General features: G+C 36.4%; 1 protein-coding gene across 4 annotated transcripts in view; it reads right to left on the bottom strand.

Moving 5' to 3' along the window:
• The window catches only part of PDE4D (phosphodiesterase 4D), a 1,528,950-nt gene that overhangs the window by 791,172 nt on the left and 710,918 nt on the right, over window positions 1-26,860 (bottom strand). The window contains exon 1 of one of the 4 annotated variants that reach the window (XM_057302295.2): window positions 12,285-13,918. The exons of 2 other annotated variants lie outside the window; for them this stretch is intronic. In XM_057302295.2, the coding sequence (XP_057158278.1) occupies window positions 12,285-12,547 (263 nt within the window). In that variant the 5' untranslated portion in view covers window positions 12,548-13,918. Of the gene's footprint in view, window positions 1-12,284; window positions 13,919-26,860 lie in introns of those variants that run through there. One more of the 4 variants, XM_034960062.3, reaches the window with a different exon arrangement.

The raw sequence follows: 26,860 nt of genomic DNA, 5'->3' as shown, positions 1-26,860 counted from the left end.
ATTTAACAAGCTAGTTATTCAGTAATTTCCCAAGAATCATAGATACATTTACACAGATTTTTTTCAGAAATATAACAGGCATAAATAATTTTCAAAGTATAAGCTAAATATTAAAATGCATGTATTTGACAAATTATTGTGACAGAATAATAAGATACAGAATCATTCATATACACCAAAGCCAACTATACCAATCTATGTGCATGTAAACCCAAAACATACACACACACACACACACACACACACACAGAGACACACACTGAGTCATGGTGACAAAGTCCACACAAATGGTTAATCATTGAGTTCAAAGTTTTTTTCCACTATGGCAATCAAAACCAACATCACCAGGACTTCTAGTCTGGAAGGGTATGGATCCCCCTGGGTGTTCAGCATAAAAGACACAGCAACAGAAGGTATGTTTCTCAATCGATCAAAAAACAACTATTTATTGATATATTATACAGGTGGCACTTGTACCTTCACAGTGGATACAATGATTGATGAATGTGGAGGTTCTTACTTTTTTTTTTTTTTTTTTTTTTGAAATGGTGTCTCCTCTGTTGTGCAATGGTGCAATCTCGGCTCAAAGCAACCTCCGCCTCCTAGGTTCCAGCGATTCTCCTGCCTCAGCCTCCCGAGTAGCTCGGATTACAGGCATGCACCACCATGCCCAGCTAATTTTTATATTTTTAGTAGAGACGAGGTTTCACCATGTTGAACAGGCTCGTCTAAAACTCCTGACCTCAAGTGATCCACGTGCCTCAGCCTCCCAAAGTGCTGGGATTACAGGCATGAACTACCGCACCCGGCCGGTTCTTACTTTTTAGGAACTTACAGTCCAGCTACATACCTGAAATACAAACATGAACTAGAAGACAGCATAACATAGAAAATGACAAATAAATGTCAACACATTCAGTCTGAGAGCCCAAGGAAAGAAAGATTGCACCCAATGAAGGTAGGTAGTTTTGGCCCTGTATACATTTGCTTACGAAAACCAAAAGTCAGACCACCAACTCAAATGTTTCCACTTTGTTTGCTCTTATTAAAGCTTACACTTTTTAAATAATATATTGAATCAAAGAAAACAATCTCTGAAACACTATTTCTGAGAAGAAAGACAACAATATTAGCTTCTAGTTCCAGAGATATTTCCATTCTAAAAGGAAATATCTCAAGTCAAAGAGACTATTCTATAATGTGGAATTTGGCATGAAGGCTGGCAAAGTGGAAATGGAAGGATATTGTTCTGAGGTAAGATGGGTCTTGGTCCTCCTCTATCTGGCCACCTAGGTCACTCAAAGAGAGCCTGTGAGTCAGGCCAGATCTTGTTACCAAGCAGTTTGCTGTTCTGTTGCTTAGTGACTTGAACTAGCCGGCCATCATTCCCAGCTGGCTCTTCTAGAGTCAAACCTTAACAGATTTCTGACTTGATCTTTCTCCTTAGAGCTCAAGACTTTTTTCTTTCCCTGAATGATTGACTATAAAATTATTCTCTGGCTGGCTTTGTTTTTACACCTCTTATGTAAAAACAACCCTGAATCAAATGTTCTCCATTGACCCCTTTTCACCAAGGACATATATTTCTCCTACACACACATATTTTTATAAGAATATTTTTATAAGGATGTCAACTTCTATACAAGCCACATGTGTAAACTAATAAACTGAGATTCCACACCAAAAAAGGGCTCTGTCTCTACCTTTCTGTTAACTACTATTTTGTAAAATCTTTGAATATTCATTGTTATAACTTCAATACACATGCAGGGTAGGGTAACAAATGTGAATGTGATTCTTAGCCCAAAGGAAGGTAATGCTGAAAGAAAGAACACACGATGGAGAGTTAGGAAGACTTGGGTTGAAGTTTTAATGCTATTGGTTTCATAGCTGTTTAGCTGAAAGATCTTGGTTATGTAAGAACTTTTTCTGGGCCTCAGCAGCTGCATATGTAAAGTACAGTTAACAATACTTACATCCAACCTTGGTTGTTTTAAGGGGTTAATGTACACAAAGTACCTGACACACGGCAGGAGCTAAATCATTGACGTCTATGTTATAATTAATCTAAGGTTATAAAGCTATATTATTATGAACCTAAGTTTTTTTATTCCAAAATGAAATCATGTAATTTCTTCTCAGATCAACTTTTCAAGATCTCCTTTTGAGAATAAGTGCCTCATCTGAAATACTTGGAGAGTATTTATATCCTTAAAACTGCATGTAAAATGATTTTTCTGTTTTGCTTATTTACAGTAGAAGAGACTGATGTGTTAAGATGGTATAAAATTGAAGTCTAGTAAAAGAGAATTTTAAATTAGAATCTTTACAGTGATCTATACATTTCCCTATCTGTTACCCAAATTATGCCTTTCAGATGGTGGCCTAACGTGAATACCACCAATACCTTCATTCTGAAGGCCCTGAAGCCTATTTATGAGTCACAGAATTATTAAATAATTCTGTTTCCTGTTTTTACCCATGTAGCATCTACCTTACTTTCTTACAGCAGCAAGCTGGAACTTGTTTCTAATTGCTTATCTTAAATAGACTGTAGTTTGTTATCACTTTGTAAATTTAATTAGTCATTACTTTTTACTTGTAAATGCCAAATGCCTTTATAACCATATGACTTATTAATAGAGCCTCCAAGTCAAAAAGGTTGAATAACTAAGGTCAAGTATCAAATGGCCAGAAGACCTAGAAATATGTGATTTCAATATACTGAATGAATCACAGCTTTAAAAACATGATTTTTTAAAAAGCAAAACCATTAAAAAAAGACATAATTTTGCTACATTAGAGATAGTAAAGCTTCTTCCTGAAAGTGCTACTTGAAGAACAAATTTGGTAGCTTTCTAGCTAAGAAAAAAAAAGTGCTGAAACTCCTTTAGTTATCTGAATACATAGGAGCTTTTCAATTATAAAGAAATTTACACAAAGAATAATTTTTAAAAACTCAAAGCCATGATTTACATTATTTTAATGAACTTTAAGATTCAAGTTTTTATTTTCTTCTTATCAACATTTCTGCCAAGTTTGCAAGAAAGACCGCGTCTTCTTAAGAAGAGATTTTACCATCAGTAGCAATGGCTTCAGCTCGTACGAACAGGCTTCACATCTTTTCTCTTTAAGATAAATGTCAATGGTCATGGGAAGTACACGTGAATAATAAGCTGCAAGGTTATCCAAGGTTTTCTTCACTTTTTTCTCAATGCCAATTGTCATAATGTAATCCCTGTAATTCCTTAAACATGACAAGCCAATCGGCATGTTCTTTAAAAGGAAAATCTTCCTCAGGTCTTTTGATTTCGTGGAAAGCCAACTATGCCTTTCAAATGGTACAGACACCCTCAACTTGCAGCGCCTCCACCTCCCGTGATTCCCACAGAGGGCAACAGCCAGTTATGCCACAGACATGGCTAAAGGTTAGGGCTGACTGGTCTTCCCCAAACATTCCAGCAGCACTTCCTGGTGTGCTTCTCAGATGATTTCCCCCAGAAACTTGCTCCCCACCTTCTGGTATTACACTTTGCCTACAGCCCTCCTCTGGGTTCCTAGTTCCCAGGAGACTGGCAGCAATGCTCTTCTCCGGGTATTATTACCATAAGAGACAGAGAAAAGATAACCTTAAAGCTAAGCAGGGCAGAAGTAAGAGAGATGGAACGAGGGAGAAAGAGACCTCAAAGAGAAATCACTAAATAATGGCTTTGAAAATCTACTCAGTTGTTTGTGTGTGTATATGTGTATTTTTACTCTACAAACTCTAAGTGGCTGTATTTCTCTTTTATAGGTGACAAATGGTTTCTTTCCCCTTCTATGACTTGCAAATTTATATTTCTCTCTTAACAACCATAAAAACAACTACAGTTGCTGAAGAAATAATGACTCAGAAAGCAAATGTTTACTTTTAAATATGAGCAACTTTACATCTAATGCCAATGCCTGATAAAGAGAAATTTATAGTAAACAAAAAATATGGCCAAAATCACTTATTTAGCTTCCTAAACACATTTAAGATTTATTAAAAGTCTCCTAAAAGGCCTTTTGAAAGTCCACCTAAAGAAATTATTTTGTTGTTAAGATTGTTACTAAGTACTTCTTCTACTGTTGGATATGTTTTAATTAAAAATACATATGTGTACATAAGAATTATAAAAATTATACAGTTGAGTATTACCTAGTCACCATGATTCCTAAAGATATCCTACTACCTAAGTTCACTTATATACACGCTGGAACATTTTCCTCCATTCAGTGCATCGAGCACAGTATAAATTGACAATGTTTTCATCTAGTCCTTAATCAGGAATATAATCCCCATGAAATTACTTATATTAGAAAACTGTATTTGGTTTTAATTATATTTGGAATTAAAAATGTTTTTGAGAGATATATCACAAATAACAAACCTGATGCATCTTAGTGAATGCTACCCATGAATATTAGTTTTTAATGGTTAATGTTTTCAAAGTAGCTTGAAAATATTTCACTATGTAGCCTAAATTGACTGTTAAATTCAGGAAATTACATCTTCATTTCCGTTATAGTAAAATGACTCAATGTTTTTCATTGTGACATTCACTTAGATTGGAGTGTGATACTGACAGCTACAGTAACAATATTTTAAGAGTATAAACAGCTGGGTTTTTAGAGGCAAATTGACATAGAGTTGTGCATTGCTTATTCTAAGTTCTGAGAAATGTGTCATTAGGCAATTTCATCATTGTGCAGACACATTAGAGTGTACTTACACAAACCTAGATGGTATAGCCTATTGCTCCTAGCCTACAAACCTGTATAGCATGTTATTCTACTGACTATTGTGGGCAATCATAACACAATGGTTAAGTATTTGTATATCTAAACATAGAAAAGGTACAGTTAAAAATACAGTATAAAAGATAAAAAATGATATACCTGTATGGGGCACTGACCATGAATGCAGCTTACAGGACTGGAAGTTGCTCTGGGTGACCCAGTGAGTGAGTGGTGAGTCAATGTGAAGGCCTAGGACATTTCCACACACTACTATAGACTTTATAAACACTGTACACTTAGGCTACACTTAATTTATAAATATTTTTATTTCTTTGATATAAGTTAGTTTTGGTTACTGTAACTTTTTACTTTATACAACTCTTAATTTTCTTTTAATTTTTTGGCTCTTTTGTAATAACACTTAACTTAAAACACTAACATTATACAGCTGCACAAAAATATTTTCTTTATATCTTTATTCTATAAGCTTTTATTTTTAATTTTTTTTTTTACTTTTTAAATATTTTTGTTAGAAACTAAGACACAAACACACATTAGCCTAGGCTTACACAAGGACAGGATCATCAGTATCACTATCTTCCTCCTCCATATCTTGTCCCACTGGAAGCTCTTCTGGGGCAATAACATGCATGGAGCTGTCATCTCCTATGAGAACAATGCCCTCTTCTACATACCTCCTGAGGGACCTACCTGAGGCTGTTTTATAGTTAACTTTTGTATATAAGTAGGAGGAGTACTCTTTAAAACAACGATAAAATACATAAATACATAAACCAGCAACATAGTTATTATTAAGTATAATATATAACTATATATGCTATATGTTTATAGGACTGACAGCATGGTAGGTTTGTTTACACCAGCATGCCCACAAACACAAGAGTAATTAATGCATTGTGCTATGACTTCACTAGGTGATTGGAATTTTTCTGGTCCGTTATAATATTATGGGACCACCATCAAATATGCAGTCCATCATTGACTGAAATGCTGTTACATGTGTGTACTGTTGAGCATTTTAAAAAATGATCCAGGTATATATATATGTGTGTATATATATGTAGGTATATAGATATATATATGTGTGTGTGTATATGTATATAGGTACATATATGTATATAAATGTATATAGGTACATATATGTATATAAATGTATATAGGTACATATATGTATATAAATGTATATAGGTACCTATAGGTACCTATATGTATATAGGTACCTATAGGCACCTATATGTATATAGGTACATATATGTATATAAATGTATATAGGTACCTATAGGTACCTATATGTAGATAGGTACCTATAGGTACCTATATGTAGATAGGTACCTATAGGTACCTATATGTATATAGGTACATATATGTGTATATATGTATATAGGTACATATATGTGTATATATGTATATAGGTACATATATGTGTATAGGTACATATAGGTGCATATAGGTACATATATGTATATAGGTGCATATAGGTACATATATGTATATAGGTGCATATAGGTATATATATGTATATAGGTACATATAGGTATATAGGTACATATATGTATATATGTATATAGGTACATATATGTATATATGTATATAGGTACATATATGTATATATGTATATAGGTACATATATGTATATAGGTACATAGGTGTATATATGTATATAGGTACATACGTGTATATATGTATATAGGTACATACGTGTATATATGTATATAGGTACATACGTGTATATATGTATATAGGTACATACATGTATATATGTATATAGGTACATACGTGTATATATGTATATAGGTACATATATGTGTATATATGTATATAGGCACATATACGTGTATATATGTATATAGGTTCATATATGTGTATATGTATATAGGTTCATATAGGTATATATATGTATATAGGTTCATATAGGTATATATATGTATATAGGTTCATATAGGTATATATATGTATATAGGTTCATATAGGTATATATATGCATATAGGTACATATATGCATATATATGTGTATATATATGTATATAGGTACCTATATGCATATATATGTATATATATACACACATATTTTATATATATATTCACAACTCAATTCCTATACTATGTACTAAAAAAGAGCAAGCTGCTTAAGGATATATATATATATATATATAGCTTGCTCTTTCTCATTTTATAGTATGGCATATTATGGAGATATATATACATGTACCATCTCTATATATAAAATGGTAAACACACAAACAGGACACATACATATGAAGTTAAAAGACAATGACATTCAAGGAAGAACACACTGATTTCAGGATCCTCTGCGAAGGAAGAAGAATAGGATGGGTGACAGCTTTAGACATTATCTGTAACATTTTATTGTTAAAAAAAATAAAAGAACTGATGCAAACAATGACAAAATTTTGGCATTTTAAAAATCTGAGTCTGGGGTCAGGGGAGGGGGGAGGGATAGCTTTAGGAGATATACCTAATGCTAAATGACGAGTTAATGGGTGCAGCACACCAGCATGGCACATGTATACATATGTAACTAACCTGCACATTGTGCACATGTACCCTAAAACTTAAAGTATAATAATAATAAAATAAAAAATAAAAAAAATCTGAGTCGTGGATATATAGATGTGTATTATAAAAATATGAAAAAATTATAACAAGTGATTATAATACTAAATTACTTTTTAAAAGAATATGTGAAGATAACAGGTTTTATGATTTAAATATGACTAAACAGCAACTTTTAAGTTCCCAAAGACTGAAAACCAGCATTTCTACCTTGTTCTTCTAAAACTTTATTTAGGCCTTACACCCCAAAACTGTGCTTAAAATTCAATGAGGAGAAAAGCCTGAAGAATGTGAAGAACTTCCTGATTTCAATTTTCCTGAAATAAACTAGTACTGGAAGTTAAGTTTACTTCACCAGAGATTCCACTGACTTTGTAGTTCCTGCTGATGATAGAGGGAATCCCCTACCAGATGAAATCTGAATCATGTCTATAATCACTAGAACTACAAGGCATTACATGTTAAGTAAAAGCAGTCAAACAGATTAGTGAAAAGCAGAGACACAAGAGAGTTCTAATCCTAACAGATGGTGCCAGACCAAAACCAGTGCTCAACACATACTAACTAGTGATAAAACTATTACTAATAAGCATTGAGAGTATCAGAGACAAGAGGCGCAATAGAAATCTGTTCCTTGAAAGAAGGAACGGATTACTTCCAGTTGGGAGAACTGGAGGAACCTTTTAGGAAAACCAGGAATTTGAAAGATGTATTTTTGCAGTGGGCAGAGAAGAGACACCAAACCCCACAGTTTTGCCTCAGTAGTATCTCTCATTTCTGCCTTCTCCTTTCCTACAGTAATAAAACTGACATACACTTGTTTCTTTCAACTCTTGTCTCTTCACTCTAATTCATCCACAAATGACTGACAGAGTAATCATCTAGAAATTTAAACATGATCCTAAAGGTTCATGCAGACCAAGGCTGGAATAATGGGCATAGAGTACATGATAAAAAAAAAATACTAGCTTATAATGACACCCACTAAGGGTCCAGCCCTGTGCAACCACTTAATTTATACATAATTGTACTTAATTAAACCACAACCCCCAATAGATACTATTCCCAGAAAACTAACGGGGAAACTGAAGCACACGTTAAGTAACTTGACCAAAGTCACACAATTACTAAATGCAAAGTAAGAATTTAAGTTTAGTCTCTTTTCTAACCGCTTTGGTGCTGAGTGACATAGCACCTAGAGTATGCTGTCAATTCAGTAGCTATTCTTTAAATGGATCATGAAAACCCAAGAGAAGTCTAGATAAAAACTACCTGGTAAATATAACATATAGAAATGAAATAACAGGATGTTTACTTAAGAAAAGAGAAGTCCCTTTTTTTTTTTTTTTTGGTGACAGAGTCTTGCTCTGTCACCCAGGCTGGAGTGCAGTGGCACAATCATGGCTCACTGCAACCTCCGCCTCCTGAGTTCAAGTGATTCTCGTGCCTCAGCCTCCTGTGGAGCTGGGATTACAGGCACGCATCACCATGCCTGGCTAATTTTTTGTATTTTTAGTAGAGACGGCGTTTCGCCATGTTGCCCAGGCTGGTCTCAAACTCCTGAGCTCAGGGACTCCGCCCTCCTCAGCCTCCCAAAGTGCTAGGATTATAGGCATGAGCCACCATGCTTAGCCCAAGAGAAGTCTTTTTTAAGAGCATGAGAACACTAAAATATTGATTAATGAATTTGTTTAGCAGATATTTATTAAGCTTCCACCATTGACCAGCCATCATGCCAAGCATGGGTATACCAAAATGAATGAACAGGGCCCTGGTTCTCTGGTGGGTTACTCCAAGCCACTTGCCTTAGGGCTTCATAATGGAAGGGAGCAAAAATTCAAGCTGTAGGATTCCCAAAGCAGATCTTGGATCCATGGATGATAGTTACAGTGAAGGAGACTTCTACTGTTTAGAAGCAAGGTCTTTCCAATCAACAGCCCTATCAAACAACAGAAATGCTTCTGTATAATCTTCATCAAGGAGGTTTGACGAGAGGTTCAAGGACTTGTTATTACAGATGTTATTCTAAGAATTCAACCATGGCATATGTTATTACAGATGTTATTCTAAGAATTCAACCATGGCATAGAGGGTAAATCAGATAGCCCTTAACATACTATATAACCAAGATAGGTTAGCCACCAGCACTTTACCTTATGCCTTGGAACAGAGCTATGTTTCCCAGCCTCCTTTGCAGTTAGATGTGGCCATAGAACTGAGTTCCAGCCAGAAGAAAACGAGTATAAGTGACATGTGCACTTCCCGGCCTGTCTCATAAAAGCTCACACATACCATCCTCTTTCATGGTCTTTCTCCTGATTCATCTGAGCCTGGCAACCTTGGAAATCACACGTTGCAAATAATGGAACCACAGGATGGTAGAATTCCAGGTCCCTGAGGCACCCAGTGGCTAGGGCAGGCTGCCTCCCCACAAAAAGCAGAAGCAAGAAATAAAAATTCACTGTGTCAATCCAATGAGATTTGGAGACTATTTTGTAGAACAGCAAGATTATCTTAGCTAAAACAGATGCCTTCCAATATTATTGATTTATTCTACCATGGTATAAATTACTGGAAACCAACAAATGGTTCTTGCTCAACTTTGTAATAATTAGGTACAGAATAAACATGTTAGACTCAGTAGGTATTAAGTGTATGCATAGTGAATGGAGGGGAATACCAGGAGCAGGAAACTAACACTGTGAGGCAGAACACTGTACTAGCAACAAATTAGATACAAATATATTTATATTTATGTCAGAACAATTTGAAACATATTTTCAAAATTCTCCATAGTGCTTAGTACAAACTGTGAAAGCACAAATGAGATTTTTGTCAAAAGATGCCTGTGGATATTATGAACGTCTTGGGGCTCATTCAACCAATATGGAAAACTTGAGATACTCTTTCCAACTCCCTTGCCTGATAGTTTTAGTCCATAGGGGAAACTGCTTCCTTCTGAGTTACTGAAAATCGATACCATGATTTTTATTTCTGGTTTCCATTGCTCTCTTTATGCTTTTCTTACTGGGCTGTGACCTGATACACTAAAATGAAATATTGATAGAAACTGTGCTCATGAAGTTTTTCCAAACAGCAGCAGAAAAGGAAGTGCCAGAAATGTCAGAAGAAAGCCTATTTTCATGGGATTTCCTGCCTTCCTTACATCCCGACATGTCTAAATAGTTCAGATAACCTCCAGCTGAACTCTAGGTTGCTCCACTCAGACTGAAATCAAACAGCTGAGTTGAGGGCCACTCATTCAGCAATGGGTGCAATTTAGGAACTGCAGTGATAAAGCAGCGCAACCAAAAGGGACACTGGACACGGAAATTCTGGTCCTGGCTCCGTAGGAACTCATGCCAGCTCTCCTGCTCTGGCACCCGATGCCTGGCCTTGAGCCAACCTTCTCCTTCAGTGCATCTCCCAGTGTTTATTCATGCCTTTCTTTTATTCACTGTTTGTTGCTCACAATTTTTTCCAAAAAGAAAATCTTCCTCAAAGAGAAGCCATCATTTCCCAATAATTGCTTTAAGACAGAAAAAGTCAATGTTTGTCTCACTCCTCTTATGGCCATTACATCTACCAAACTCAGAAATGCCATCTAGGTGTTAAAATCTTGGGGACAATAAGAACACTTTCCCAGTCAGAGATCTAGCTACTTAAAACCAAATTTTTGAGGTTGGTCATGTCTTTGGGTGTGACATGCCTTTTATTTCCTTTGTCATTGACTTTCATCTATAACATCAATGCATTCCTGAGCACGGTCTTGTCACTAGTTTAGGTTTTAATTCCTTTTACTTTTTGCTGCTTTCCTCCTAAAAGCCTTGTTTCTGCTTTTTTTTCCCTCCCATTGCTAACGTACATACTGTTTAGTTAGTTATGGCAAAACTGTAAAAAATTATTTAGTCATACAGTTTCTCAACTAACACACTTTCTTTTTTGTTATGTTTTCTTTATCATAATTTATACTCATCTTATCAAAATGTAGATGTAATGTATAGAACCTACTACTACCTGAAATTATCTAAGTGTGTAACATAGACCCTAGTACTTGGACTCACTGATCAGAGTTTCGAATGGCCTCTACTCAGGCAGAAACTCCAAATACTCCAAATAAGCTCACATGATGGTCTAATATTTGGGTTTTTCTTCTTCTTTTTTTTTTTTTTTTCAAGAGCAGGAAAAGATCAGGAATCCTCCAGAAAAATACATGGAAGCATATGCATGAAACAAATTCACCCATTATAAAGAAGATAAAAATATTCACAAAGAAAATAAAAAGATTGGCAAAATGTTCTAACAATCCAAATTCAAAGAACACAACAATACTACCAAGTACCAGCCTGCAACTTTCTGCGTAGAATTCCTAATCCCTTTCTTCTTTCCTTTGGAAAGGCATGTTTAAGATTATGAATACTGTGTATCAAAGTCAGGAGTGAGGAAGGGGTTTTTGAAGACACACCATTACACACACACTGTACGTGTCTCTGTTCAAGTGGGGATCATGCAGAAAATAGAGCAAACTATGATTTTCCTGCCCTCATTTCTGGTCCTTTCTTTTCTCAGCTGTTGGGGAACCTGGCAGGGAAATTAGTTTAAGGAATCAAAGAAACGCCACTACGTACGTATGGGAATAAAACTGCATTCTTATTTGACATCTGGCATCCAATTTTCTTGTAGGAACTTGCAATAGGAATTGAACTTTGAGAACCACCCACCTCAACCACTCCTAGTACCAGTCTCCAGGATTCTTGCCCTGACTTGGACATTTGTGGGATTTATGGTTAAGGGAGATTACTTGGCCATAAATCCCCGGTGAGGAATGATGATGGTCCTCCCTCCCTACCCCTAAAATTAAAGGCGCGAGAACAGGAATCCCTGAAGGGAAACGGCCACCATTTCTGCGAGGTCTGCGCAAACCTTACCATGTATGTGCCACCGTGAAACGCCGCTGTTTGGGGATGTTGCTGCTGAGAAGCATTCTGCGCAGAAGCCTGGGGGAATTTCTCGGAGAGATCACTGGAGAGAGCTTGGGAGAAACCGATTTCCTCGCTGTCTTGGACTTCTCATGCTGCAACAGGTTTTCTCGCAAGGATTTCACAAGGTCTTCGTTCAGCCACGGGTTTGGACAATGCGGATTATCCACTTCAGGTACTGTTAAAGTGTCCGGGCTTGTCTGCTGAGCCATTTTCCTGGTCAACTTTGTACAGCTGGCAAGAATCCAGGGCAACGTGGTTCCCTCGCTCACGGTCCCGGAAATGTCCAGGGAGGCAGGTCGGAGCCTGCTGCTGTTAGTGCATTCAGCCGCCTGCCTCAGTCTCTCTGTAGAGTCTGGGGCTGGGTGCAGAGGAGGCGAGCGCACTCCTCCGCGGAAGCGTATTAAACGTCACCCCTCCTCTCCCAAGCCCCTGCCAAAGATCACTGACAAGCTCGCATAGCAAATGAACAAGGAGGGAAAGCACCGCGCTCGCACGGCTTTGTCCGTGCTACAAAGCAGCCTGTTAAACTATTGGAACTAATGCGCCGCAGCTGCGCGAGTGACTTCTGCTGCTTATGTACATAAAAAGTCCTGGGGGGAGGGCTTAACCATCAGATGCCTGCTGCTGGGTTGTTTGGCTAGTCTTGCCATTTGCTTATTCCTGAATCCAAAGGAAAGAAAAACTTTGAACTTGACCTTCCTCTCCCGCAGGGCTATTTATCTCCCTACAGTCCACGTTCATAAAAGAAAAATGCCAATCCTTTGTTTTTTTCTCTTTTTTTTAATAAGGGAAGAATAAACAAGCACTAGCTACACAAGGAGAAATACTTCCCTGCTTACTAAACTCAATCTGATGAACCACATAAGACAAATCCCATGAGAATGAAATTGACTTTTTCTCCCTCTGTCTCTAGTTAGAACCCAAACAAACAAAAGGTTTCAAAATACTACACATGGAACGCTTTACAGGTTGCAGTTGTGTTCTACAACCTTATTAATTATGGCCCTTTCAAAGAACTAACAACACTATTTAGACTCACAAATGATATATGTTTTCTCTTTGCATTTAAACTAATGCCCCTCCAGAAGGACAGATAGTTTTCATAAGAGTAGTTTCAATTACTATTTGTGATATATACAATTTTATTTATTCAACTATAAGAGGGTGGAATACATCTAGCTTTTCGTGGTTTCCTTTATTGCCTTTTAATGTAGGATTTTTATGTGTGATGAATAGAGCTTCAACAAACTTAGAGAGCTTTAAAGAAATAATTTTGCAATTGGAAAAAAAGTAAAAATGTTGTAACAAGAAAGTATGAAGTAAAGCCTGTTAAATCTCATTTATGTGGACACTAGAAGTGCAGACATTAAACAGCATTGGAAAAAAACTCAAACCTTTGCATAGGGAAGTTCCCAGTAGCTTAGTGATGCTACAGACCATGTGGGATTGAAATCAAATCACATTTCTAACGATCTAGGAATATTTTATGTTTTTTAAAAACACAATAACTTAGGGAGCTACAAAATGCATCCAGGAAAAAAAAAAAAGGAGACTGGAAGGATTCTTTTTGTTTTCTATGATTACTATTAGGTCAATTTTAAAAGTTTCTTCTGTTTCCCTGCCCCCTGGTTGCTCCATTTTAAGTTCCAATTCCTTGCCTTTTAAATGTTTACAGAAAAGTGTACTCTGAGGTTCTATTCACAGAAGCACAGGGTCAACCACTTGGTCCATCTTTCCTGTTAGCATGCCCACAACAATTCAATGACACATAAGTGCTATGACTTCATCAAAAAATGTTAGACAAATATTTGAATTTGAAGAATCAGGGTATGATTATTCTTATTCTCATAATTTTTACCAATATAAAAGTTTTTGTCACTTTACATCATTAAGTGGCAAAGTATGTGTGTGCGTGTGTGTGTGTGTATTATCTATATATATACTATATTTCTATAAAGTGGGCTGAGGGACTGACAACGGCCTTAGAAGTTGTGCAAAACAGGTGTGCAATGCTTGCCCTCAAGGAGCTTGTAACTTAATGGAAAGGATTGGAGAATACTTAGAAAAACATACCAGAACAACTGGAAAATGAAATAGTCAGATGCAGAAAAGTACAATGAAAATGAAATGCATATATGATGAGAAAACTCTGGGTAAAGTAAAGTTTAAGAAGGGAAGGTTCAGAAATCGATGGAAAGAAAGAAAAGAAAGAAGTGCACTTTACGAGTAAAAACTAGAATGAACAAATGCAATTAAAAATGTATTTGTACATGTTTTTAGTTTCGTGCAAAACAAAACAAAACAAATGACAACAAAATTAAAGGCTCAGCAGTCTGTAGACACAAAGCCTGTTCAGGTTCAAAGAAATAAAAAATTCAGATGATAGGATAAGTGAGAAAAACTAATATGTATTAAACTGAAATGGCAAAAAAAAATTATTTTAGAAAAAATCTCTGGTTTCTGAAGACTCAGTTCCATTCAACAAACATTTATGGGCATTTATTTTTTGCCGGACACTATAATGGGTGCTCTAGGGTATTTAAAGATTAGCTTGGCCAGGTGTGGTGGCTCACACCTGTAATCTCATCACTTTGGGAGGCCAGTGCAGGAAGATCACTTAAGCTCAGGAATTCAAGACTAGCCTGGGTAACATAGCAAGACCCCATCTCTATAAAACATTAAAAAATAGCTGAGTGTGGTGGCATGCGTCTGCAGTCCCAGGCTACTCAGGAGGCTGAGATGGGAGGATTGCTTGAGCCTGGCAGGTTGAGGCAGCATTGAGCCATGATCATGCCACTGCACTCAAGACTGCATGACAGAGCGAGACCCAGCCTCTAAATAAATAAATAAAAAGGTTAGCTTGATACTATATCCCTATATCTGCCCTTGGGGAGCTTATAGCCTAATAGGATAGATGACAAGTGCAAAATGATTGACATGAAGAAGTGCAGCCCAAGTACCCAGATGAGATCCTGGAGGCTGGAGATATTTAAATGTCTGGCTCTAAGTAGAGAAAAGTGACTCTTAGTGACCAAGTAAAGGAAGAGATGATACTAAAAATGATATGGGTGACAGAGCGAGACTCCATCTCAAAAAAAAAAGAAAAAGAAAAAGAAAGAAAGAAAAGAAAGAATGATATGGGCAATAATAGGGAAATTCATTGAGTTCAAGGGACTCTGGGTTCTAGTTCTTGCTTTTAGCCACCTTGTAGAAGAGCTTACGAAGAGTAAACTATTTACATGCTGATCTTCTCACAAATAGTATGCCATGTAGAATGTTCAGAGAGTCTGGGCACTTTGTTAATGATCACAATTAAGCTAAATAGTAGATATAACAATATTCTATTCAAAATGCATTGATCATTATGGTTAAACATGGACAAAAGCATTCTGCAGATCTCCCATTGCTTTGGTGTATGTTAAAGGATTTCAGTGTATTTGGTTGGTGCAAAAGTAATTACAGTTTTTGCCATTAAAAGTAATGAAGCAGGATTGAGAGTTTCTTTACAGGTCCCCATATCCCATTATTATTATTGATTCAATTTCCTAATGCTTATTATTAACCTCCTAAATCTGCCAAATGATATATGATATGCATACTGCTTTTTAAAAATACAAAATTAATTTTGTTTTGAGAATTCTTGGCCAGTCCTTGAAATAACTTGAAAAAGCCTGCAGTGTTTCAAAGTCATGCTTGAAAATTGCTGCCTTAGGAAACACAAATTGTAAGGTTCTGAAGATAACCAAAGGTGGGTGAGGTTTGGACAGACTGGCAATTTTTTCTTATGTTAAGGCAGAGGGTCAGAGGGCGCTCTTCCAACAGGAGCACTCCACAGCTTGTGTTTTTCACAAAATCTCTTTAAAATTAGCTGCCAGGAACTTGTCTGAAAAACACTGTACTGTAAGTGACAGCCAAATAAGGCCTCAGGTTTTAACAAGTGGAAATTTGAAAGTGGGCGAAATGTTTTGATAAAGTCACCCACGCCTAGAACAGCAGATAACATCTCTTAACTTCATAAAAGTTTTCCTAGATACCTCTTTGTGGATTTTCAAAATTTGTGGGATTTTTTAGATTATTTGGAATCCTTGAAAATGTTTTGTCTCATTAATCATTTATAGGTGGTAACAAGGAAGATGAGATTTTCACAGGTTCTGAGACAAAAAGTGTGCTTTTGTCTAGGTAAAAACAAGCAAGGCTAGATTTCCCACAATGGAAAGGGAGCAATGATGTGGCTCATTCAAAAGGATGGAAGAAATGATTTATACTCAGCTATGGAAAACATTGTATGCTTCTCCAAAGTATGTTCTAATTAGATAAACAAGGGTTAAAAGGAGATCGCTTTCAAATTGTCCACAGGATATAGGCCATGGAAATGACCTGATAGTGGGAGAGGTTATGTTGTCTACTGGATAAGAAGGTATGGGTTAATTTTAGAAATGAAAAGTTTATTTTGAACCCCAGAAGTACTAACTAGTTGTGTTACTTTACTTTTCAGTGGCTCAGTTCCAGATCTGTGAAATAGGACGATAATAATGAGGATGATGATGATAGTAGCTATTGCAAGAGAATGCTACAAGGATTAAATGTGTTAATCCCCATGATATAAAGTGTTTAGGAGAGTGCCTGGTACAGAATAACCACCCAGTAAATAAAAATCTACCATTATGTGATACGAGGAACTTAGAGAAATTCACACTTAGTAGATATCAATTATGTACCAGGAACTTTGCATTTTATTTCCCTTAATTCTTGCAATCACACTTAGGGTGTTGCTTTCATACTACAATTTTAGAGATGAGGGCATAAGGAGGTTAAATAACTTGCCAGAGGTCATATAGTTTACCAATGGCATAAATGGGATTTAAATCTGTGTCTATGAGGTGCCAGAGCCTCTATTTTGACTCTACATTATACAAACCCAAAAGGAAAGCAGATCTAGTATTTAAAATTGTTTATGGTTATTTCTATGGAAAACAGTAGACACCTGGGTCCCCTGAGTTCTCGATCTAGTTAACACTAAATTTTGCCCTTGGCTACTCTCAGAATATACACTGAGTCGACCTGTAAAGCCTGCCAAGTCATGAAGTTCTTTCTGAGGCATGGTATTGAAGTAAGGGCAGCTGAAGGTGGAATTCCTGAGATGTTTTTTGTTTTTATGTTTTTTTCTCCTCTATATACCTGTCTTCTTTCAATATGAAGAAATTTTAATTAAACTCCATGATAGTTTTCCACTTAGCCAAATAATATATTCTAAAATTATTTTATCTTAAATTTTCATCATGATTATTTTTCATTATAAAGTTTGATGATAAAGTTATATCATCCGCTTATCTAAAAGCACATCTGAACACTGTAGAACATGGTTTTTCAAATCATCATCATCATCGACCTTTTATTAGGTACTGAGCTAGTAGGCAGAGATTTCCAAAAAAGTAAAATATCTACTTTAGAAGGGAATGTAAATAAAACTCCAAACAAAGAAAATAAATACTAAGAATCAAATTAATAATAGAAACGATTGGTGCCTCCTGGGTTAAAAGGAATGACCAATAATTTATCTAGACAGAGAATAACTCAAAAACAAGGCAGCGCTTGAATTAAGTCTTGAAAGAAGGTACATATGGAGGAATAATGATAGGTTTGGAGAGATAGGTAGTTTAGGGGAGGTAAGATGCATTGGATTTTTAGACTTTTTACTATGGAAAAATCAGTAAAATTTATGTGGTAGGTGGGTAAACAATACATAAAGAGATTTAAATAAGTTTAACCTGGTTTTAATATGTTCTATAATTTGCAAGAGGAGGATTCTAAAGATCTTATTTCAATATTTCCTATTCAATATGAATTTGTGTAGAAATAGAAAGAGAGTACAAGACTTAGAAAGGTTTGTTCATTGGCTGTATATAAGCTTGGAAGTCAATAGAGAAGTCAAAAATTCATCAGATATTTCTTATACATTCCACCCAATTAAACATCAAAAGCCAGTAAACAGTTTTTTTAAGAGTTTCTAGATTTCATTGAACAAAACAAATATATGTCTTGATTTACATGACAGCTATATTTTTAGCATATGATGTGCTCTTCTAAGATCAATTCATTTTAATAAAAAGACCAAATCTAGTTATATGGGTTTTTTTTTTTCCTAGATTAAAACTAAATGTTGGAGTGATCTCTGCTGAAATAGTAAGTCATTATTAAGAAACGTTAACATTTTATAGGGCACAACTTATAATGACATTTTTTTCTTTTTTTTTTTTTTTTTTCTGAGACACAGTCCGGCTTTGTTGTCCAGGCTGGAGCGCAGTGGTGCCATCTCAGCTCACTGCAACCTCCACCTTCTGGGTTCAAGCGATTCTCCTGCCTCAGCCTCCTGAGTAGTGAGTAGCTGGGATTACAGGCACCAACCACCACGCCGGGCTAATTTTCATGTTTTTAGTAGAGACAGGGTTTCACCACATTGGTCAGACTTGTCTCAAACTCCTGACCTCAAGTAATCCTCCCACCTCGGCCTACCAAAGTGCTGGGATTACGGGTATGAGCCACTGTGCCTGGCCTATACCAGCAATTTTAACACAGCATGTTTATTTTATTTCAGAGAAAAGTTGCAATACAATTTAGGTAAGAACCTTCCCTTTCCTCCTAATATAGTCATTCTAAAAATTCTAATAATGAAGGGAAATTACTTCTAATTATTTTGCTAAAAGGAAACCCCAGAATGACCTCTCTAAATATTACTCTGACTTCAAAGAAGAAAATAAGTTTTGATAGCCACTAAATGTTTAACATATTATAATACCCTATATTTCTGGGTTTTATTTCAGTGAGAGGAATAACCAAACATTTTGTCTGCAACTTGTCAACAACAACAACAACAAAAATCCCATATCTCAATCTGTACTAGATCATCCCTTAGCCTATTGAATTACTGAGAAAAAAATAACTAGATGTAAGTGCAAAACACTAGTGCACTAAGCATAAGCACTTTGCATTATTACATGTTTTGATCATTACAATCATTCTAACAAGGTGGTTACTATTACCCACATTTTAAATCTGAGAAAACTGACATACAAAAAAAATTAAATAACTTCCTCGAAGTCATCCACACCAAATGATCTCTAATCCTCAAGGTCATAATCAAAAGATTTTCAAACTCCCCAAAATTGTTCATTGTATTACAAACACCAGACATTTAGTGCACGAAAGATCTTGGGTGGACCTTCAGAATCCTTGTGCATAATGAAATTGACAAGAAGAAACAAATGTTTGTTGTCTTTGTCCACATAACAGACATGATAAGGAACAAAATCCAACATGTATCCTAAATTCAGAGGAATATAACACAATAGTGATCTATTCAAAACTCAACTCCAAGGAACACATTTCCTTATCTTTCTCTTTCATTTGCTGTACCCACCCCTGACCAGCCCCCAAGAAAGGATTTTTTTGGAATCTTTCTCAAATTAGTATAATATAACTGGATAACTTCCCTCTAATCCCCATACATAACATCTGTTTCAGTCATTCTGTTTTTTGAATATGGTTTCTATGAGACAGTGTATTTCACTGAACATGTCTATAATTCATAGATTTTAATTATAGTTGGAAATTTTTTCTAAAGTTAAACATATCTAAACAATGGTTTCTCATAAGGAAATCATATTTTCAGAAATAACATTTTTTCATACCTAACTATAAGGAATCTTCTGAAACCTAGATTTTTATCTGGGATGCTTTACAAAAGGCATTAGGGAAACCAGAGTTGTATTCCCCATTTTGTAATAAGTTAGCGAAGTCACCTTCAACAAGTTCATTAAACTTCTCTGGAACTCACTTTCCCCGTATAAAGTCATATAACTTTACTAAGGTTTAATAACTTAAAAAAAATCTTATCCTAGTGTTGAATTGGGAGTTTCATTTGTCATTTAAGAAAAACAAATATCAAGTGCATCCTGAGCCAATATAGTCTCTTCCACTTTCATGCGGTGTTATTATATACCACAAATGCTTTTAGAAGAAAAATGAAAAACAAGATATTCAATGTTTAGGAAATTGAAGATGGAAAACAAGAGAGTGCTACAATAAACAGGTGCCTTACTGATGCTTTTATGGCTCTGAAACTTGGGAAACTTTTTTCCCAAACTAGGTAAAAAATTTGTTCTGATATCTGAGTCACAGCTTGGGAGACGGAGTGGGAGAGCAATGCCTAAGTTAATTTAATATTTGAAATCAAAGCATTGTTTTACTTCTAAAATAGTGAAACTACACAGATAGGTATATTCACTGTTACATAATAAGTCAAATTTTCTAAAACATCAGGGCTTAAGTTACCTTTTAGACAATTTCAGAGGAACCTCTCCACTCACATTTCACAAAGCATGTCTCACCAAAGATGAGTTTTGCCTAATTTTAATGAATGTTTCATGAAAAAAAAAAAAGCATTTTGTGATTTAAAAAATATATGGAGCTGGGTTGAATACAACTAAATGGGGCTCCTCAGAGTAAGAGCTCTCCGTCTTTTAATATGTTAATGTGATTTGTGAATGTACACTCGCCTGGCTCTAAATCCACCTGCATCCTCCAGCATGTCCAGAGATTAATGTTTCCAGGAACCCTTAACTCGACTTTCCACAAACATCTCCTTGAACATAGCTGATAGATAATGCAAACCTTCCTGATTTTCTGGAGTGCGTTCTTTTTTCTTTTTGTTGAACTGCAGCCAAACGGAATGCTTCCAGCAGAATGATAACTTAGTTCGGGTACTGGCTGCCCTGGTAATAGCCTCCATTAGAATCAGGTTATTGTTATGGTCCTGCTCTCAGGCTAATTTCACCCTCCTCTGCAATTGGTGTATCTCCAAATGTAAAAGACATAACCTTAGCTTAGCAAAGACTATGAGAGGGATGGGGCCATGCATCTAAATAACTGCTTTGTGGACAGAAGCCTGTTGGGAGACTATGGACAAACTAACAGGACAGAAAAATATTGGACTAGATGGTACTGTTGGTAAGAAGATGTATAAAGGCAACTGAAGGCCAGACAGGTGCTCTTCAAACATTGATGGACCTACAAATCACCTGGAGACCATGCTAACATAAAGATTCTGATTCAGTACATCTGGGGTGAGGCTCGAGCTCCTGAATTTCCAAAGCTCCCATGGGATGCTATTGCCTGTCCATAGATTGCTCCATATGTATCTTGGCCTTAGATTATGTAGGGATTGATGGCTAATGAATACAGCAAAAGAAGGCAATTAACTTGGACACAGGTGATCCTATTTCTTTATATTCAGGCATTTGTGTAATGTTTAAATTCACTGCTGATATTTTAATAAATCATGCAATTTCTAAAATAACATATAACAATATTACATAATAAAATCATAAACCATTTTTTTCAAAAGCGCATATACACTCTAAAAGATTCCATTCTAGAAGCAACCTTTGCTATATTAAATCCACACTTTTTAGATGAGACAAAAAAAGAAGTTGAAATAAACTCTTTTGCAGGTGTTGTGAATATGTCTGTTAATAAATTATAAATTAAAAGTAATAATTACATAATTGAAAGGTAAACTTTAAGACTTATAGACTGTTTTCTGAATGTAATTTATTTAATTATTCTACAAGCATTTAATAAGACACACTATATGCTAGGTTCTGTGGGTCCAGTGAAGACATGGTCTTTGTGTATCTGGGGATACAAGATTCATTCTTTGCTACACTCACAGTCTCCTGGGACTTTCAGTCTAGTCTACTGTGCAGTATGAAACATGCCAAGGACACTTACCATCAAGATTCACTACCACACTATTGACCTATTATCTAAAGAATTAAGAAAGTATGCATCTGCCAACTCAATACACCTAGCCTTATAGTCAATCTATGGATAACTGTAAAAGCAGGTATATGCTTTTCTTTCTGGGGCTTCCCAAGAAGTTATTCTGACCTGGAAGAGCTCAAATGGTTGCTAAATTATGAAAATCAATTTGAATTTCTTTCTGAAATTATTATTTTAAGCTGTAGTCAAATACATATGAATGTTACACCAATATTATAAAGGCATATATTCTAGTTAGGCTAATAACCACCATTTATATTCTGTAATTATATAAACATTGCATAAGCCAACTAGTAATTATTTAATCAGTTATCAGGGAAATCAACCTATGACAAAGAAATCCTCTTGATACACCCCTGGTGAAAACACTTCAGTCTAAACAGCAGTTGCCTCATGATTCTTGTACTTTAAATGCTGGGAATATAGTAAGTGTTCAATAGACACTAGACACAGGTAGAAAAGGAAGGAGGAAATGATTTTGCCGTTTGTTTTACTATTTTTTATGCTTTTAGATAGTTAACAGGCTAAAAAGGTAGGGTGTTCAAATCAATTTATACTGATCTATCTACTAAAATTCTACATTGTTTTAGAAATCCTTTTGCTAGGCCAGTGCAGTGGCTCACACTTGTAATCCCAGCACTTTGGGAGGCCAAGTTGGGCCAATCACCTGAGGTCAGGAATTTGAGACCAAACTGGCCAACACAATGAAAACCGTTTCTATTAAAATACAAAATTTAGCTGGGCATGGTGGCACATGCTGTAATCCCAGCTATTTGGGAGGCTGAGGCATGAGAATCTCTTGGACCTAGGAGGCGGAGGTTGCAGTGAGCCGAGATTGCACCGCTGCACTCCAGCCTGGGCAACAGAGCAGACTCTGTCTCGGAAAAAAAAAAGAAAGAAATCCTTTGGCTAGGCATGCTTTTCATTTTAACAATGTATTTGTTTTAAATTAGCTAGATAATATATGATGTATTCTCATTGTAAAAATGTTAAAAGTTCTGCAGAACTCTAAAGTTTCTGTAGCCCTCCATCCCCAAACTCAACCTTCCCCCAGGTAACTCTGTTATCAGTTGTGTTTGTTCTTCTAGATCTGCACTCTCCATTACAGTGGCCACCATCCAAATATTGCTATTAGGACGTGAAATGAGGCTCGTAGAAATGAGACATGAAATTTTTATTTTCATTTAATTTTATTAATTTAAATTTAAATAGCATCATGTGGCTAGTGGCTACCGTAGGGGACAATAAATTCTATAGACCTCCGTGTGATAACATAAATAATTTTATGCCTATAGGATCATTATTACTGTTTTCTGAGGCTTCTTAAAAACATAGCGTTATATTTAATGATCAATCAGCAATTTATTTTTTCACTCAACAAAGATCTCTTGCTAATTTTAGCTGATGCATAGTATTCAATAGTATGGTTATTTCATATTTCATTTAGCCATTTCCCTACTGGAGGGCATTCAGATTTCCAGCTTTTGACAATTACAAAGAACATTCTTGCAAAACGCATTGGGAATACATGCCAAGTATTTTTTTTAATAATAGATACTTAGAAGTAGGATTAAGTGATAAGATATCAGCATTTTAAAATTTTAATAGAAACTGCCAAATTGTTCTCCAAAGTAGATTATTCAATTTACACTCCCACCAACAGTCTTTGAGATCCCACGTTTTTTCCTCAAACAGCCTTATGTTGTCATCAATTTCCCTGTACTAGTTGTCAATGCCTTTTTCCCCTCGAGAATACCTTCTATTTCTCAGGCAAAAGAAATTAAGAAGAGCGTCAGTGAGCCGGGTGCGGTGGCTCACGCCTGTAATCCCAGCACTTTGGGAGGCCAAGGCAGGTCAATTACCTGAGGTCAGGAGTTCAAGACCAGCCTGGCCAACATGGCGAAATCCCGTCTCTACTAAAAATATTAAAAAATTAGCTGGGTGTGGTGGCAGGCACCTGTAATCCTAGCTACTCAGGAGGCTGAGGCAGGAGAATTGCTTGAACCCAGGAGGCAGAAGTTGCAGTGAGCTGAGATCTCACCACTGCACTCCAGCCTGAAAGTGGGAAGATGTAGTTCACATTGCTTCTGAGTCAATGTTCAATTTTAGCTCTTTAACAATTTTAGTTGACCAAGCATTTCCCAGGAGTCTCTCTAATATGACAATGCCTACACATTATAGAAGGGTTTTGAGAAGGAAAAAGCATTAACTTTCTTTTTCGGTAATTTTCTGGCACTACTCAGTAAAATATGTTTTAAATTGCTTTTCCTATAATAAAGATAGATTGTGCTAAGCATGTATTCTTTGTGCCTAGTCCCTCTTTTACACATCAGTGTAGAATTTGTAATGCCTGGTCAGGACTCTATTGCTAGTTTGTGTAACTTTTTCCTTGAGCAAAATCAATGGTCTATAGATAAGGCCTCAGCTGTAAACTTACTGAATTCTGGCCTGACAGCAGTGTTGCTGCAGTGTCCTTAGACAGGTAGTTTTATGTGAATGAAAGAACAGGAGTATAGTTTTGACTAAGTTATATTTGTCCTGGAGCCTGAGGCGAGCCAACCACTCTCTAGGGCTCAGTTTCCTTATCTAAAAGCGATGGTGAGCTGAGCGCAGTGGCTCATGCCTGTAATCCCAGCACTTTGGGAGGCTGAGGAGGGTGGATCACCTGAGGTCAGGAGTTCGAGACCAGCCTGACCAACGTGGTGAAACCCTGTCTCTACTAAAAATACAAAATTAGCCACATGTGGTGGCAGGTGCCTGTAATCCCAGCTACTCAGGAGGCTGAGGCAGGAGAATCGCTTGAACCTGGGAGGCAGAGGTTATGGTGAGCGGAAGTCACACCACTGTACTCCAGCCTGGGTGACAAGAGTGAAACTCCTTCTCAAAAAAAAAAGAACGGTGATAGAACAGAAGACCACAAAGGTAATCAAACTAAAGTTGTAATTGAAAAAGGAGTGTAATTTCTACATGATTGGTTTATGTAGGAACTATGTCTTACTTAGTGGTTAAGTAAGACAAAAGTGAAACAATAAAAATGTATATTGGAACAAGGCAATTTCTTTGCTGCATCTGGAAATTCTAGAAGACTGTTTCCCCCAGATTTTTTGTGCTACTTACAATTTAATGGTCGCAGACATGATGTACAACTTTAATAACATTTTCTTAATCAGTTTGTAGACAGTCAACACCATTAAACAAAAAATCAATTCCTGGGCCGAGCGCAGTGGCTCATGCTTGTAATCCCAGAACTTTGGGAGGCCAAGGCAGGTGGATTACAAGGTCAGGAATTCAAAACCAGCCTGGCCAAGATGATGAAACCTCGTCTCTACTAAAAATGCAAATATTAGCCAGGCATGGTGGCGGGCAACTGTAATCCCAGCTACTCGGGAGGCCGAGGCAGAGAATCGCTTGAATCCAGGAGGTGAAGTTTGCAGTGAGCCGAGATCGCACCACTGCACTCCAGCCTGGGCGACAGAGTGACACTCCATCTCAAAAAAAAAAAAAAAAAATCAATTCCTGATTTGTGGCATATGCTGATTTCCATTGTATAAATACCTGGACTAAAGCTGATTTTAAGCTACCAACGTTATATCAGCCTATGTGGAGTTGGGAATAACATGTCAGTTTATACAGTGTTTCCATCATACAGATGCAATAAACAAATGACCTCACAAACAGAAATAACAGAATGTAGTAAAACACTTAGGAAGGGATGAGAGTTTTGAGTATGTATTATGTTTTTCAGATAACTTGAAGTTTACATAATTAAACTTTAGATAATTGATGCATTAACAATTTGCTTAACAAATTTCTGGACATTTAAAAATAGGTTCCTGTGAGTCAGTTCAGACCAACTCTAAAATACTGCTGCTTTTTCACCATATAGACATCCTCGAGTCTGAAAAACCTGTTCCTTTGTGATTTTCTAAGAACTATGTTGTTTTGATTGATTTTTAGAAGTTCTTTATAGTTTCTAGATGTGAGGCCTTTTCAGATACAAGTATTGCTAATATCTTAGGCTTAGTACCCACTTTTTAAACGGGAACTTGACAAATCTGGGATTTTAGTGTAGCACGTAAGTGTTCAATACATGTTTGGTTAAATAATTCCCCGTAAAAGATACTGACATGGAGAGATTACATGAGCCCCTGGATACTTAAGCCATATATTACTTTTATGTGGAACCATTTCAGAGAAGGAAGTCTCTCATTTTGTCTTAATAGCATGTTTCACTATCTCACAGGCCCATAAATAGCCTACTCCAGTGATTACCACCTTTTCTGGAGTTGCAAGACCAGGAAGATCAGAATCACAGACTTTTGAGATTATAAAGGAATTTAAAGTCCTAATGGTCCTGTCCACCTTACTAGTATACATTACATATGATACCCAGCAACATCCTTTCTGCCAAAGTAATACAGTTTATGCATTCACTTAAGAAATAGTAAATGATAAGCAATTTTGCTATAACAACTCATGAGAATTTTGTGACTGTATTTGGAGACTTGTGGGAGTAAAGACCAGCGATGAAAGACAAGGAAATGTAAATCCAATTATGTAATAGAATATGATGACCCAACATCTCCTTTTTGCTCTGTGGGTTTATATTGGCCCCCCTTCACCCATGCTTTGGACTTTACCATTTCCTTCTCTTCCTCCTCCAACTTCCCTTTGCATCCTGG

Source organism: Pan paniscus, chromosome 4 (assembly GCF_029289425.2).
Source record: "Pan paniscus chromosome 4, NHGRI_mPanPan1-v2.0_pri, whole genome shotgun sequence".
Classification (NCBI taxonomy): Eukaryota; Metazoa; Chordata; class Mammalia; order Primates; family Hominidae; genus Pan; species Pan paniscus.
The sequence above is the reverse complement of the archived record's forward strand: the minus strand, read 5'-3'. Positions and strand labels throughout refer to the sequence as shown.